Genomic DNA, 12,706 nt, shown 5'->3' with positions numbered 1-12,706 from the left:
GCCTAAGTTTTTGCGAGAACATTTGTATTTCGAGTACGTTTGGGCCGTGCCGGGTCGCTTTTTTTGATTGAGTGAAGAGCGCACTCGTGACATGGTTTCTGTGACTCCGGTGCTCACCCCGTCAGCCAGTGAGCTGTGGCCTCTGCGGCTGCCTGCCCGCCCCGCCTGCCTCCCCCCTTCCCCACGGAAGAGCCCATGACCCTCGGTGGCACCTGCCCGGCTCGCCCTGGATGACGCTGGGCCCCACGCCCAGGCCATTGCCATCTGAAGACGGGGAGTACCCCCTGCGCTGCAGGGCATCCTGCGTGGTGTGGCTCCTTCCGCGGCGTTGGCGTGGGCCGTGACGACGTAGAGCAAAGCTGCGGCAGGGGCGGTGTCGTGGAGGGCGAGGTCCCCGCGCTGCCGGCGGTGCCGTGAATACGAGGCAGAGAGGTGCCTTATGCTTTGCGGGTGATCTCCCTTCCACCGGACAAGGAGCCGGGGGTTTCCCGTGTGGCGGTGCGTCGTCAGGCCGGAGGCCCCCGCTGTGATTTCCGGAAGTTCTCGGTCGCAGCCCACCGGCCACCTTTCCACGCTTCGTGTCTCTGCCCAACTCTGAAGTAAAGCTCCTATCGGCTCTGTGGCTGTCGTGCCACCGGTTTTGCTCGGGGGTCTGTGAGCCCACGGACCCGACTCAGAGCCGCTCCCTTAGCGTTTCCTGGGAAGAGACGGTGGGGCCACCCCTGCTCCTTTCCCGGTCAGCCCCCAGGTTGTCCTCGGCAAAGTGACCGGAGGAGGGGAAGCCAGAGGGAGGGACCCCGCTGTCTGCACGCGGTGTCGCCATCCAGCGCCTCTGGAGCGGGAGTCTGTCGCGGGGGAGGCCTGTGGACTGCTCGCACGCCGTCTGGGGCCTGCTCCAGGGTTGATGGCCAGAGACCAGGTTTCATTGGTATAATTGGGGTCAGATGTTAGGCTTTGAATTCACACTTGGTGCATTTTTTATCTTCAATAGTTGCAGTAATGAGAAGGTAGTATTTTAGTGTGTAGTAACAGGATCAGCATCCCCTTTGTGTCCTGGACCAGGCCATCCTGTTCATTGCTGGGACGCTCACAGACCAGTGGGGGAATTCCCCGGGTGGTGGAGCAGAGCCCGTCCTAGCAAGGCTTTCGTGGAAGGAGGAGGGCTGACGTGCCCCAGCAGCAGCCCCTCGCCCCACCTCGCCTCCTCACGGTGCCCGGTGCGACCGCTCTCGTCGGACTTGCACGCTGCTCTGTAGCAGGACCCGCCAGGGTGCTCTCTCACCGGCAGCTCAGAAATGGGAAGCCTGCCTCTGGGGGGTGCCCGCCGGAGCCCCGGCCATCGGAGGGAGGCCAGTGTGTGTGGCTGTCGGGCAGCACGGCACCCCTTGGCCAACGGGGGCTGGGTTTGCTAGAAAAGCTGGCACTCTGGCTCGGGGGGCGTATCGCTGGCACCCCTCTTGGTTGCCGGGGCAGTCTGGGCCTTCCTTGGTCACTCTGGGTGGAATCTAGCCGCAAGACTCTCAGGCGGGGCTGGCGGAACGCCATGGCTGGTGCGCGGACCTCCCGGGGCCCCCCGGGGCCCACGCTGCCCGCTCCTGCGACGTGCCCTCCGGCCCCCACCGTGCAGCTGCTGCTCTCCTGGCCGCTGCGTTAGGAGGAGGTCGTCGGAAGGGCTTGCCGGCTCCACCTCAGGTTTCTCTTTCAGAGGCCGGTGTCTCATCCTCCTGGTTGAGGTGACACGGCAGGTTTGAGGGAAGAGGATGTTTTTGAATCCAGCAGATTTCCCGAAGAAGGAGCTCCTTATACAGACAAGTCTGTTTTGCTGTCGTGTCCGTAGGGTCGTTGCTAGAAGCTCGGTTTGAGTTCACACGGGTGAACAGCTGCTCTCGCCTCTGCTGCTTCCCTGCTGTGATGGAGACACCAGGTACGGTGCACCTTAGATGTTGAGCAGCAGGAGAGGCAAAGAATGCGTTCTAGGGCCGCGAGAGCCCCCCAGGAGTGGGACCAGCACACCCCAGTTCTCTGTTGGTGACTGGTGTGCCCAGCTGATTGTTCTGGACCCCTGAGGGCCACCACGGGCACGAGTGGCCCGTCTGAAGCCGGGGGCCTCCATTGCCGGTGGTGCTGGAGCCGGAACAGCTGGAAACGGCTGTATTCGGGTCAGCGAGGGCCCCGCGATCATACACCTGTATCGTCTGCTCCTCGGTGGGCTGAGCTGTTGGTAAGCCCCGCACCACCCACCCCCTTCTCTTTGGGTGGGTCAGCGGGCCACGCCCCCCCCCCCCCCCCAGCCGCCCCGACTTGGCAGAGCTGCGTGAGCGGGGTCAGTGGGGGTTTGAGTGTGAGTAGTTCTCCATGTCCCCAAGTCCCAGGAGTGGTGGCGGCGCTCTGGGTCCTGCCTGCTGCCAGAGGGTAGTTGGTCAGAGGTGGGAGGTTTCTGGCCTTGGGTTGAATTGAACAAAAACCAAGGAAACCGCCAATTAAGCCCGGAAATCCTCATCATTCAAAGCGCTGTTTGTTTCGAAAAGGCGCAGTAGTGGTATTTATTGCCGTTTAACATGTTGTGGGTTTTTTGTTCTGTTTTGCTTTTTGTTTGTTTGTAAACCAAGTCGTACAAGCGAGGAGTCAGTGGCCGGCCGACAGGTTCATTGAAGGGCCAGAGGCTGGCCAGGCCCTGCCGGTGACAGATGATCTCTGCAGGGCCGTCCCTTGGGGCTAGAGGGACCCTCAGGCAGCCCCCCCGGGGGAGGTGAGGCTCGAGCTCAGGTTCAGAGCAGGTGACACAAGTGAGGTCACACTTGGGAAGCAGCCCCCCCAAGTGTGCTGGGGTGAGGAGGTGGTGACACGGTGTTGAGTGGGGGCTGCAGAGGGGGCAGCCGCTCCCTAGCACGGGGGGGGGGGTGGTTGGCTTCGGCTCAAGGGAGTGTGAGATTCGTCTGTCCACTGCTAAGTTGCATGAGCACTGAAGGGGCTTTCTAGTAACTGCGCTTGTCCTGGATGTTTGAAAGCGGAAAGCAAGCTGTGTGCAGGCCTTTGGTCACCAGAGACCAGTGTTGTCTTGGCCCAGGGAGCTCCTGAGTCGTAGGCCACAGGCACCTTCGTTGTCGTCTTGGGAGAGAGCTTTAGCAGTGCCGGGTTCCAGCTGGGTCTGGTCACCCACTGGCGGTGTGACCGCAGTGTGACCACGGTGTCCCGTGGGCAGCCGAGGCACCAACCAGCACAGCCAGGGGCCAAGGATGTAAGCCATCGGCGCGTGGGGAGCGCCGCGGGCGCATCCGGTGCTGGGCCTGGTTTGCTGGTGTCGAGCGGGTGTGGGGCCGGGGCCTGTCGTCGTCCTCTGGACCGGACCTGAGCTGGGGTGTGGAGCTCAGGAGCCCTGTGCCTGAGTGTGGGGGCGGGCCTGGGAAGGCCCAGGTGTGTGTGTGTGGGGGGGGATCCGGGGGTGGGGGAAACTCCAGTCGGAAAGAAAGGCCGGGGAAGCTCCCCACAAGAAGCGTGGATGTTGAAGGTTAAGAAAATCAAAACAGGTGGGACAAAACTATGCCGTGAGGCCCCTGGGGACTAGCACAGGGGAGAGGGGGGGCGCTGGGGGCGGGGCGGGCTCGGGGAGGTGGGGCTGCGCTCCGCCCCTGCCCACCGCGCTCTCCCGCCAGAGCTCTGCCCCGAGCGGGATTTGCGTTTATCCATCTCAGAGTTTGGGCAGGAGAAGGACCCCGTGATAAAGACCCTGGCTTGTGAGGAGACGATGCAGAGAACCCACAGTTGTCAAACGATGATGTTTATTACTAAAAGGAGCAAAATGTTTTCAAACCTGGACAGCGGCCCTTGCTTTCAGAGAGCGAAATACAGAATAGTGGTAGGACTCAAACTGTTACATTCATTAAAGTATCGAATTTTCATTTTGTAAGTAACCAAGCTATTTTTTCCAGCTAAAAGATAAAATGGCGAGGTAACATTTTTAGCTGCTTCGTCAGTAAGAAGAATCAGAACATAGTCGACATTCCCTTTTCGTCAATGCACAAGTGATTGCACTGTGTTAACAAACAGTTTACATGCACCAGGGGAGAAGGTGGAAAAAAGAAAATGCAGACCGAGACCGGTTTCGGTTAGAACTCGCGAAAAGGCATCTGTGTCAGGGTCAGCGGCCTGCTGTCTGGCGTGAGGGCTGGGTTTCACACGCTGCTCACCGGGGCGGTGAGGGCGGTATTTCTGTCAGGCTACATTACACCGGGTGGGCTTTCTTTGGATGTGGCGAATGGGGCACATAGGCAGGGTCGGCCGGAGAGGACGGTGGGGGTTCAGCTGAGTGCACGGGACGCACCAGCGGCTCAGCGCTCACGGGCGAGCGCCGAGGGCTGGCCACCAGCAGCCGGTGCAGGGGCGGGAGAAGCAGGCCACGCCGCGCTGGTGGTGGCAGTGACCGTGCTGGCCAGCGCAGGGCCCGCTCAGGGGTCGTGGGGCGCGCCCGCAGACCGGTCTCCTCCCTGAACCTGCCCCCCGCGGGGCAGCCCGGGCCGGGTGGACTGGAGAGCAGCCCCCTTCCTGCCCTTTCCCGCCTTCCACAGGCCGCTGGCGGGCGTGCCTGTCCCTGAGCCGCGCTCGGCTGCGTGGTGCGCCCCGCGGGGAGCCGATCGTGGTTGGGGAGGGAGACGCGGTTGAGGAGTGTCTGGTGGAAGGCCCTTCGTCTGTGACGTGTGTCCTCACGCGGGAAGCAGTGGGAGACGGGAACTCCGATCTTAAGGGACCAGCAGTCCTCACGCGTGCTCGAGCAGCTCGGGTGCCCATCTCTGTCCGACCTTCGATGCAGGCGTGGGGTGAGTGGCCGCGGCAGGTGCTACCGGCAAGGTGGAGGGGAGTGAGGGCCCGGCCGGGACCCGTCTCGCCATCCCCTGGGGTCTCCTGCCTCTCTGGGTTGGGGCTGCCGCAGTCCTCGTGGCACCAGCTGGAGGCCGCACGGCCAGAAGCCCGCATGCGCGTCTGTGGGGGCGGCGGGGAGGGCGTGCGCACACACGGCGGCGGGGGGGAGTGTTAGGGGCGGACGGAGATGAGGTAGGTGTGAGGTGTGCCGCTCCCTGCCGTCCCCGAAGCCCCAGGCGCGGGCCGCCGCACCCAGACGCGCCCTGGACTGCTCGCGGCCACACGTGGATCTGCCCCGCCTGGCAGGGCTGCCTGCCCCTCTGAGGCCGAGGAACAGGCTGGAACGTGTCTGCCCACGTGTGCGTCAGGCCCCCTCCACGTGGGTTCTCGGGCAGAGGCGCCCTCGGTTCCTGGCTCGCAGCCTCCGCTGGCGGAGAGCACGTGGCCATGCCGCAGCGAGGTGCTTCTGCGCCCTTGGGGGCTTTCACGGTCTGAGCGCCACCCGAGTGCCGTCGTCTCCCGCGTGCAGCGCCTCCAGGTGCCCGCGCGCCCCCCGCCCTCTTCCGCAGCCTTCCGGTGACGGCCACCTGTGCTTCCCACAGCTCTCAGACCGTCCCGGCGTATGGGAACATGGTAAAAATACAGCTTCGCTGTTTTGTTTTTCAACAAAGGCAACTGCCCTTTTTCTCGCTTTTAAGGCTGAATTAGCGACACTTCTCAGGGACAGATCTTGAGGACACTTGAGGACGGGTCGTTTTTCTAGTCTTTGCTTACGGACGGTATCGCGTGACACACGGTTCCCCGGGCAGGGAACAAAACTGAGAGACACCTTGGTTTTCCGACAAGAGCACGTCACCCTTCTTCCCGTTTCTTGTCTGGAATCACTTTTACGCTTTACTGCCACGAGCAGGTCCTGTCCAGGCAAGACCCAGTGGAAACGCGAGACATCGTCGGCGGTCCTCAGTGCCGTCCGTTAATTGTAGGGTCGGCAGCATGTGCAGCTACGGACACAGAGACCTTAAAATCTAGTAGGCACCTTTAAGTTTCTGAGACCGAAGGCAAGAAAACCCGGAAGACGAGACCTCTTTGAGTCGGAGAAAGCGGGATTACTGATGCCGAGTGGAGGCCGGCCCTCCCCTCCCCTCCCCTCCGTCTTGAGAGGTGTCGTCCTGTGCATGTGGGGGCGACGCGAGCACCTCTCCCGGAGGAGGCCGCTTTGGGCACCCGTCGTCCACCTACAGGTGTGAGATTCACCTCGGAGGGGACCCCTGCCCGCAGCGGCAGCACTGGTGCGGAGCCGGGGGGAGATGAGAGCAAGGTGGCCGAGATCCCAGACTGAAAAACGTGAACACCACTTTATTTCCGTTAGTCCCCCAGACGTTCATCTAGGTCAAGCCCGTGATGCGTCTGCTCGGGGCCCTCGGTCACGTCATCTGGCTTTAAGTGGAGCGGCTGTGGAATCTACCGTCCAGACCAGGACTTGTGGACGGTACAAGAGGGAGCATTTCTAGGGCCAGGTTGGGACGTCAGGGGTTGGGTGCCCTGGGCCCCCAGCCTGGCACCGAGGGGCCTCCGGGGACGGGGGAGCCCGGCCCGTGTTCTTCCTGCCCCGCTGGGGAGCCCGTCATCCTACAGTGTACGTGTTTGCTCAGCGCCTGTGTGGCAGTTGCAACACGGGAGTTCGTGGTCTGGTAAACGTGGTTGTGGACTTCTCGGGAGAGTGGTTTTGGCAGCAGGCGTCGCACTGCCGTGGCTACCCGCAGGTTTTCCACGTCGACTTCCTCTTTGCAAGTTCGCAGGCTCGTGTGTCACATCCCTGCTCTGTGTCTTTAGGAATCCTGGGTGCTGTTGATCAGGGAGCTTGGAAGAATGGATTGTTCTTCACGTGCCCGAAGTCACCCGAGCGCTTCGGGCATCGAGCACGTGCCCAGAAGCACAAGTAACCCAGTGTGCGAGTTTCCTCACGTTGGTGAAGGCGGACTGTGGGCACAGACGCGTCGCCTGAGGACCCTGGGGTGGGGGGTGGGGTGGAGGGTGTGAGTGCAGGTTTCCCAGCCTCGGGAGGGCAGCGCGAGGGGGGTGTGGAGCGGTGCCTCTCGGCCCCACCTACCCACAGGCCCTGGCTCAGCATCCCTGGCAACTCCATCTCTCTGCCTCTGGCTTTCACGTCCAGAGCGTGGAAGCAGCTGTCAGGGGAGGAAAGGACTCTTGCGAGGTGGCTCTGGGACTAATTAAAACTTGTCACTTTGTACCCCCCTGGGGGCCAGCCCTGACCCACACGTCCCTCGTGGCCTGGTGTTGCTGTGCGTGCACGTCCACCGGGAGCGCACGGGAGGAGGTCGGCTGCTCTGGCCCCGGCCCGGGACTGGCACGGCCACTGGGAAAAGCTGGGCCTCTGGGCCGGTAGGACGAGCCCAGCCCCCCAGGTGAGCAGGAGCACTGCCCCGTGCCGAGTTGTCCCGCTGGGCGGCCCGCTCCTTAATCGGCTTCTAGACTCTCTCAGACCCGCAGCGGTGGTCTCGGTGGGATCCGCTGGGATACCCCGGGGTGTGCAGTCTGGTTTTCACACCTGTGGTAGCAGGGGCCGGACGTGTGAGGAAGGCACACGAGCCAGTCACCTGTGCGGGAGCCCCTGGGCACGAAACCACTGTTGCTTTCACTGGGCCACACACACTTCCCTAATCCCCTCCCGGGGCGGCACGTGCGTGTGTAACCTGCGGTCCGAGGTACCGTTTGGTGTCGTGCAGTTACCGGAACGTACAAAAGGCTGTGGTCTTTACGAAGAGGTGCAAACAGTTAGAAAACACATGTCCCACATGGAGGGTTCTGAGCTGCAAGGAGCAGGAATCTTTATTTGGTTCACTTCAGGTCTGCAGCAACCACTCGATATTAAAAAAGAACGGAGAGTAAGATGTACAAAAGATGTAATATCCCCTTAGAAAGTAACGTTACCAGAAACGCATTTCTTACGGACCCTCCCTCTCCTGTGCCCCACTCCCCAAAAAGACCCCAAACTAAGCCAAACTGTGAGAAGAAATGGGGAGAGAATGTAGAACGGAAAAAATAAAACTGGATTTTACTGGAACATGCTCTAATCTTTAGTTTATTTCTGGTTAAAAATATAGCAATCCAGTGCAGTGTAGTAAAGAAATCTGCTTGAAAGGTAGCAGAGAAACAGCTAAACATAAGCAAAGCAAGGCAGAGTCCATAGCCGGGCTGTGCCCAGGACGGCTGTGGAAGCTCACGGTCAGGGCCGTCCCGGGCGTGAGCGCAGGGACCGGGGTATGGACGTGGCCATGCCCCACAGACACGTCCATACGCCCTGGCCGGGGCTGGCTCCAGCGCTAGGACCACGGGGCGCCCGCACATTCTTGTTCTCTCGTTTGGATGATGGTGCAACATTGGTCGAGAAGGCAGAGTTGTGGCTTTTGGGGGAGGGGGCAGCAGCGAGTGCTCAGGTGTTTTGAAGCCACTGGGTTTCACCCACATTCCTGTCCTGGGCCCAGACCAGCTCCGGAGTATGAACGAGGCATCTGGAAAGAGTGTGCATATCTGTGGGGGAAGTGGAGGCCGGCACAGGACAAAGACGTGAAAACCCATGTGGCCGGGGACCGCGAGAGGGAATGATGTCGCCGCGGGCCAGGTCACTGCCACGGACGTCTGACAGGGACCGGGGAGCCGGGATACACATCCTGCATGCCAAGTGGAGAAAGGCCACACACTTGGAGCCGGGCGTGGCAGCTAGGTGGCCCCACGGCACTCCCTGCCCTCTGTCCCGTCCGCACCACTGCTGCTGGGGGTGTGGGACGAAGGGGGGAGTGGTGGGGGAGGGGGCAGACCGTGGGGAAGGAGGACCTTGCTTTCAGACTCCATGGGGAGAGGCGGCAGATCCCTGCTTCCTCAGGTACACGGCACAGACTCAAAACAGGAAGCGGCCTCGACCACTGCCTGCTGGGAAGGCGCGCCCACTCCCCCCCCCCCCCCCCGCCCCTACTTGTCACCCGCTATTCCAGGACCCAGGGGAGCGGCACAGGTAACAGACTTTCTGCATTCAGCCTCACAGCACAGCTGGACACGCTGGGGTCTTCCTCCGGCCGCCTCCTTTTCCAGTCCCAGATGGAGTGTCATGGCGGCGAGGACGGTGACCGTTTTGTTTTTTGGCCATTGATTTGCCGGGGTCCCTTTCCTTTCCACACCAAGCTGGAGGGTCGGCGTGCTGGCCTCCTTCTGCCATGCCACACAGCATCGTGTTATACAAGCAAAGAATTTTGGCTAAAATCCAAAAAACATTACCCAGAAAAAAAGGCAAACTGTGAGTAATACCCAATCACATTGTTCTGTGAAAAGTCTCAGAAGTGGTGGTCCGGCCGTCTGAGTTACCATCCTTTCCTTTCTGTCGTCTTTTTTTTTTATTAACGTCCCCCTTTTGTACATCGACCACTGTTTTTGCTCACGCGACGTCTCCTCAGATGAAAAAGTTAATAAACAAGATGGCGACTCCGATGTTGAGCAAGATCACCATGGCCACCAGGATGGGGGCCGAGCCCTGCAACAGGACAGGAGAGGTGAGCCCGCGCCCAGCCTGCCCCTGCCCCCCCAAACCAGGAGCTCCCAGAGGATGACCGAAGCCCGGGAGAGGGTCCTCCTGCTCCCCGGGGCTGCAGCCACTGGGCGCGGGATGCCCGGTGCCGACCTCCCTCCCAGCACGCCAGGTCGCTTTAAGTCAGCGTCCCCAGCCCCGCAACTGGGACGAGAGGACACCGGCCCAGGATTTCAGATGGGGCCCACCCGGGACGGCCCCAGCATTCAGCCCGAGACCCCACACCACCCGGCAACGTCCGAGCCCTCGAGTGAGCCTTTAAGCACACGCTCCTCAGCAAGCGCCTCCTTCCCCGTCGCCGCTCAAGCTCTGTGCTAAGTGTTGTCCCTGCCCGGCCGCCTCCAGGCCTTTCCTGCCCCTGGAGCAGAGGTTCGGGTGAGCTGGGCATCCAGGTCTCAGCCTCCCCTTCCTGGGCCCGGCTCTCCTTGGAGCCTCCGCGGTGATGGGTGCAGAGACCACCGTATCGGACGGGGCACCGCGCTGACCCCAAGAGGACCTCAGAGGACACAGGACACCGGCCATCCCAACAGAATTAATATAGGTGCCCGGCTGGAGGCCAGCCGCTGGCTGGCACCTCACCCCAAGGGAGCTTCATTGGGAAGCACCAACGTGGTGAAGGAGGCCAAATCTGGAACCTCCTCCCACATCCCTTCCCCGGCCGTCATCTGGCTTCCAAAAGTAACCACACGCACGCTGCACACGCTCCATGTACAGATGCGTGCAGATGGTTCTGGCTGCTGGGACAGGGAACAGAGCAGCGAGCCCACGGGTGCTCCCAGTGCCGACCACAGGGCTGCTGTCTGGGGGGACCTGGGTGCGGGAAGGCAGGAGCACTAAGGAACCAGCCTGCTCTCGAGATGCTCACGGTGGTCTCGGGGGGCACCTGTCCACAGAAAGGGTCTCTCTCAAGGAGCACGGGGCCCTGACACGCCAGTGGTGTAGCTCCTCCAGCGGCCGGCGGCCTGCCTCGCGGCGGGGTCCCAGAAGTGTCCCCGTGGGGCAGGTACGTGGCACTCGGCCAGGTGATCAGGCCCTGAGGGACTGGGGCCATAGGTCCTGGCACAGAGCACACGGGGGCATCAGTCCCAGGGTGGGTCTGAGAAGCTGGGGGAGGGGCAGGACATGTCTGCTCACAGGTAGAGGGTCCCAGAGAGTCCCTCCTGGGGGTGGGCCCACCCCAGCACCACGCATTCCATGGGCCTTCACGCTGCCTGCCGTGAGAGGAGGCAGGCGCGAGCCCCGGCCTCCTTACCAGAGCAGGGGCTGACCTTCCTGGACCGTGGGGGCGTCTAGGTGAGGACAGGGCTCCCGGGCTGCCCGGTTTGTTGGGGTGCCTCCAGAACCGCCCACGCACCTTGGCGGCTGGGGCCAGGCCTGGGGTCAGCCCTCTCTCAGATCTAAAGGGAGGGGGACCCCGTCACCCGCCCGGGGCTCCTGGAGGGAAGGAGCCAGCCCTCGGCTGGAGGCGGCCACGTGCTGACCGCAGGCCCAGGGCCAACGCCGCCACTCACCGTGCTGGGTTTGAGCTCGTCCCCGTCCTCTCCGTCCGACTCCAGCGCTACCGGGGAGGACTTCTGGGGCGGGGAGAAGGCCAGGTCCCAGCGCAGCAGCCGTGGCTCAGCCCGCTCTCCCAGCCGCAGGCTCTCCAGCCTCTGCACCGCGGGCTCCGTGCAGGAGGCCGGCCTGGCGCCGTCCTTGCTCTGGGGCTTGGACCGCAGCCTCTGCGCCCCGAAGCCCCGCTCCTCAGGGCGGTGGTCCTCGCCCAGGCCCCGGCCGGCGCCGCCCCTGCTGGAGCGCCTCTTCTGGGGGTGCGCCTCCTGCGCGCACGAGTCCATCCGCCGCAGCGGTTTCATCTCCGTCTCGTAGTTGCTCAACTTCTCCTCCTCCAGCTCCAGCAGCTTGGCGCCCGCCGAGCCGGGGTTGCCGGTCCGGTGGTGGGAAGTCCAGGAGAAGGTGGGGGGCGACTCCGTCCGCCGCTCCCGGGACTTGGGGTTGCCGGGCTGCCTGTGGCCCGAGCTCCGGGAGCGGAAGTCGTCTGCGGGCTGACCGCTGCGGAGGGCGCCGCCGCGGACGCCCCTGGAGCTGCCGGCCTTCTCCTCGCCCCAGCTGTTGCGGGCATAGTCCCCTCCCCGGCCCTCCAGGAGCATCTGGATGTCCCCGCCTCGCTCCTCGTCCACAGAGACCTGCCGGGAGAAGTGGGCAACCTTGTTCCGTGAGGCAGGGGCCGGGGGCGGGGTGGCCGTGGGGCTGGCGGGGAAGCTCTGCAGGGGGCTGTCGTCGGGGGTCAGGTCCGAGGGGGTGGTGCCTTTGCGGTACAGCTCGGGGCTCTCCTGCTGCAGGGGCGTCCCCGTGGAGGCCACCTCGATGTCACTGCTGGAAATCGGGTGCTTCGGCCGCTGGTACTCGAGCCCTTTATGTGGGGGCAGGAAGCACACAGAGGTTGGGTTACTCGGACCCTCTGTGCCTCGTGAGGCCTGACCTCACCAGAGGGCTGCGGGGGAGCAAGACGGGGCCTGGGTCCAGGGCGAAAGGCAACGGGGCACTCTCCACTGGGGGGTGGGCGCCGCAGTTCTGGGAGCCCCTGACCCGACACCCACCGGGAGGGTGACCAGGTCTGGAGGGGCGGTGGCACGCAGAGGTTCCGGTCCTGCCCGCTGGCTACAGGAGAGACCCAAGGCTCAGCAGGCAAGGGTGCCAGGCAAGGGCGAGGCCGGCCCGCTCCAGGCTTAGGCCCCACCTCCCACAGCTCCCTCCTGAAGGTGGAAGGAAGCCTCTCGTGCTAGGTGACCTTCTCCAGGGCCTCACGGCCTCCCTGGGTGCAGCGTGACAGGAGTGGTCTTCTCTCCAACTCCGTGCCAGAGTCTCTGAGCCTGGGCGGGAGGGGCCACGGGACACACAGCCCCCCCCACGGTCTGGTGGGGCTGGGCCCAGTCCCCATGCTGTCGGCCGCAGGCACAGCGGCCCCAGTCTCCTTTCTGGGGATTTTGAGGTGGGGCCAGCGGGCAGAACGAGGCAGAGCTGCAGCCACCTGAAAGGGTGTCTCCTCCACAGAGGGTGACCAAGGGAGGCCCTACGTGGTCCTGGAGGCAGGGTCGGGAGTCCTCAGACCCGTGAGCACTGGGGTACGGAGTCAGCCCCCACCCCCTAGTCTGTGCATACCCCATCCATCACGTGACAGTGGGGCCAGGAAATGCCTCTGTGGCCGGGCACAAGAGGCCGGGGCCACAGTGCACCGCCCAAGCGCAGGGT

General features: G+C 63.2%; 1 protein-coding gene across 10 annotated transcripts in view; it reads right to left on the bottom strand.

Moving 5' to 3' along the window:
- Positions 1-7,942: 7,942 nt before the first annotated feature.
- The window catches only part of JPH3 (junctophilin 3), a 162,759-nt gene continuing 157,995 nt past the window's right edge, over positions 7,943-12,706 (bottom strand). For 9 of the 10 annotated variants that reach the window (XM_040443289.1, XM_040443286.1, XM_040443284.1 and 6 more), the window contains 2 exons: positions 10,969-11,867; positions 7,943-9,403 (listed from right to left, as the gene is read on the bottom strand). In XM_040443289.1, the coding sequence (XP_040299223.1) occupies positions 9,323-9,403; positions 10,969-11,867 (980 nt within the window). In that variant the 3' untranslated portion in view covers positions 7,943-9,322. Of the gene's footprint in view, positions 9,404-10,968; positions 11,868-12,706 lie in introns of those variants that run through there. The other variant, XM_040443292.1, reaches the window with a different exon arrangement.

The sequence above is a fragment of the Herpailurus yagouaroundi genome, unplaced genomic scaffold, assembly GCF_014898765.1.
Source record: "Herpailurus yagouaroundi ecotype Mexico unplaced genomic scaffold, PumYag 190, whole genome shotgun sequence".
Taxonomy (NCBI): domain Eukaryota; kingdom Metazoa; phylum Chordata; class Mammalia; order Carnivora; family Felidae; genus Herpailurus; species Herpailurus yagouaroundi.
This window is presented reverse-complemented; position numbering and strand designations above follow the sequence as displayed.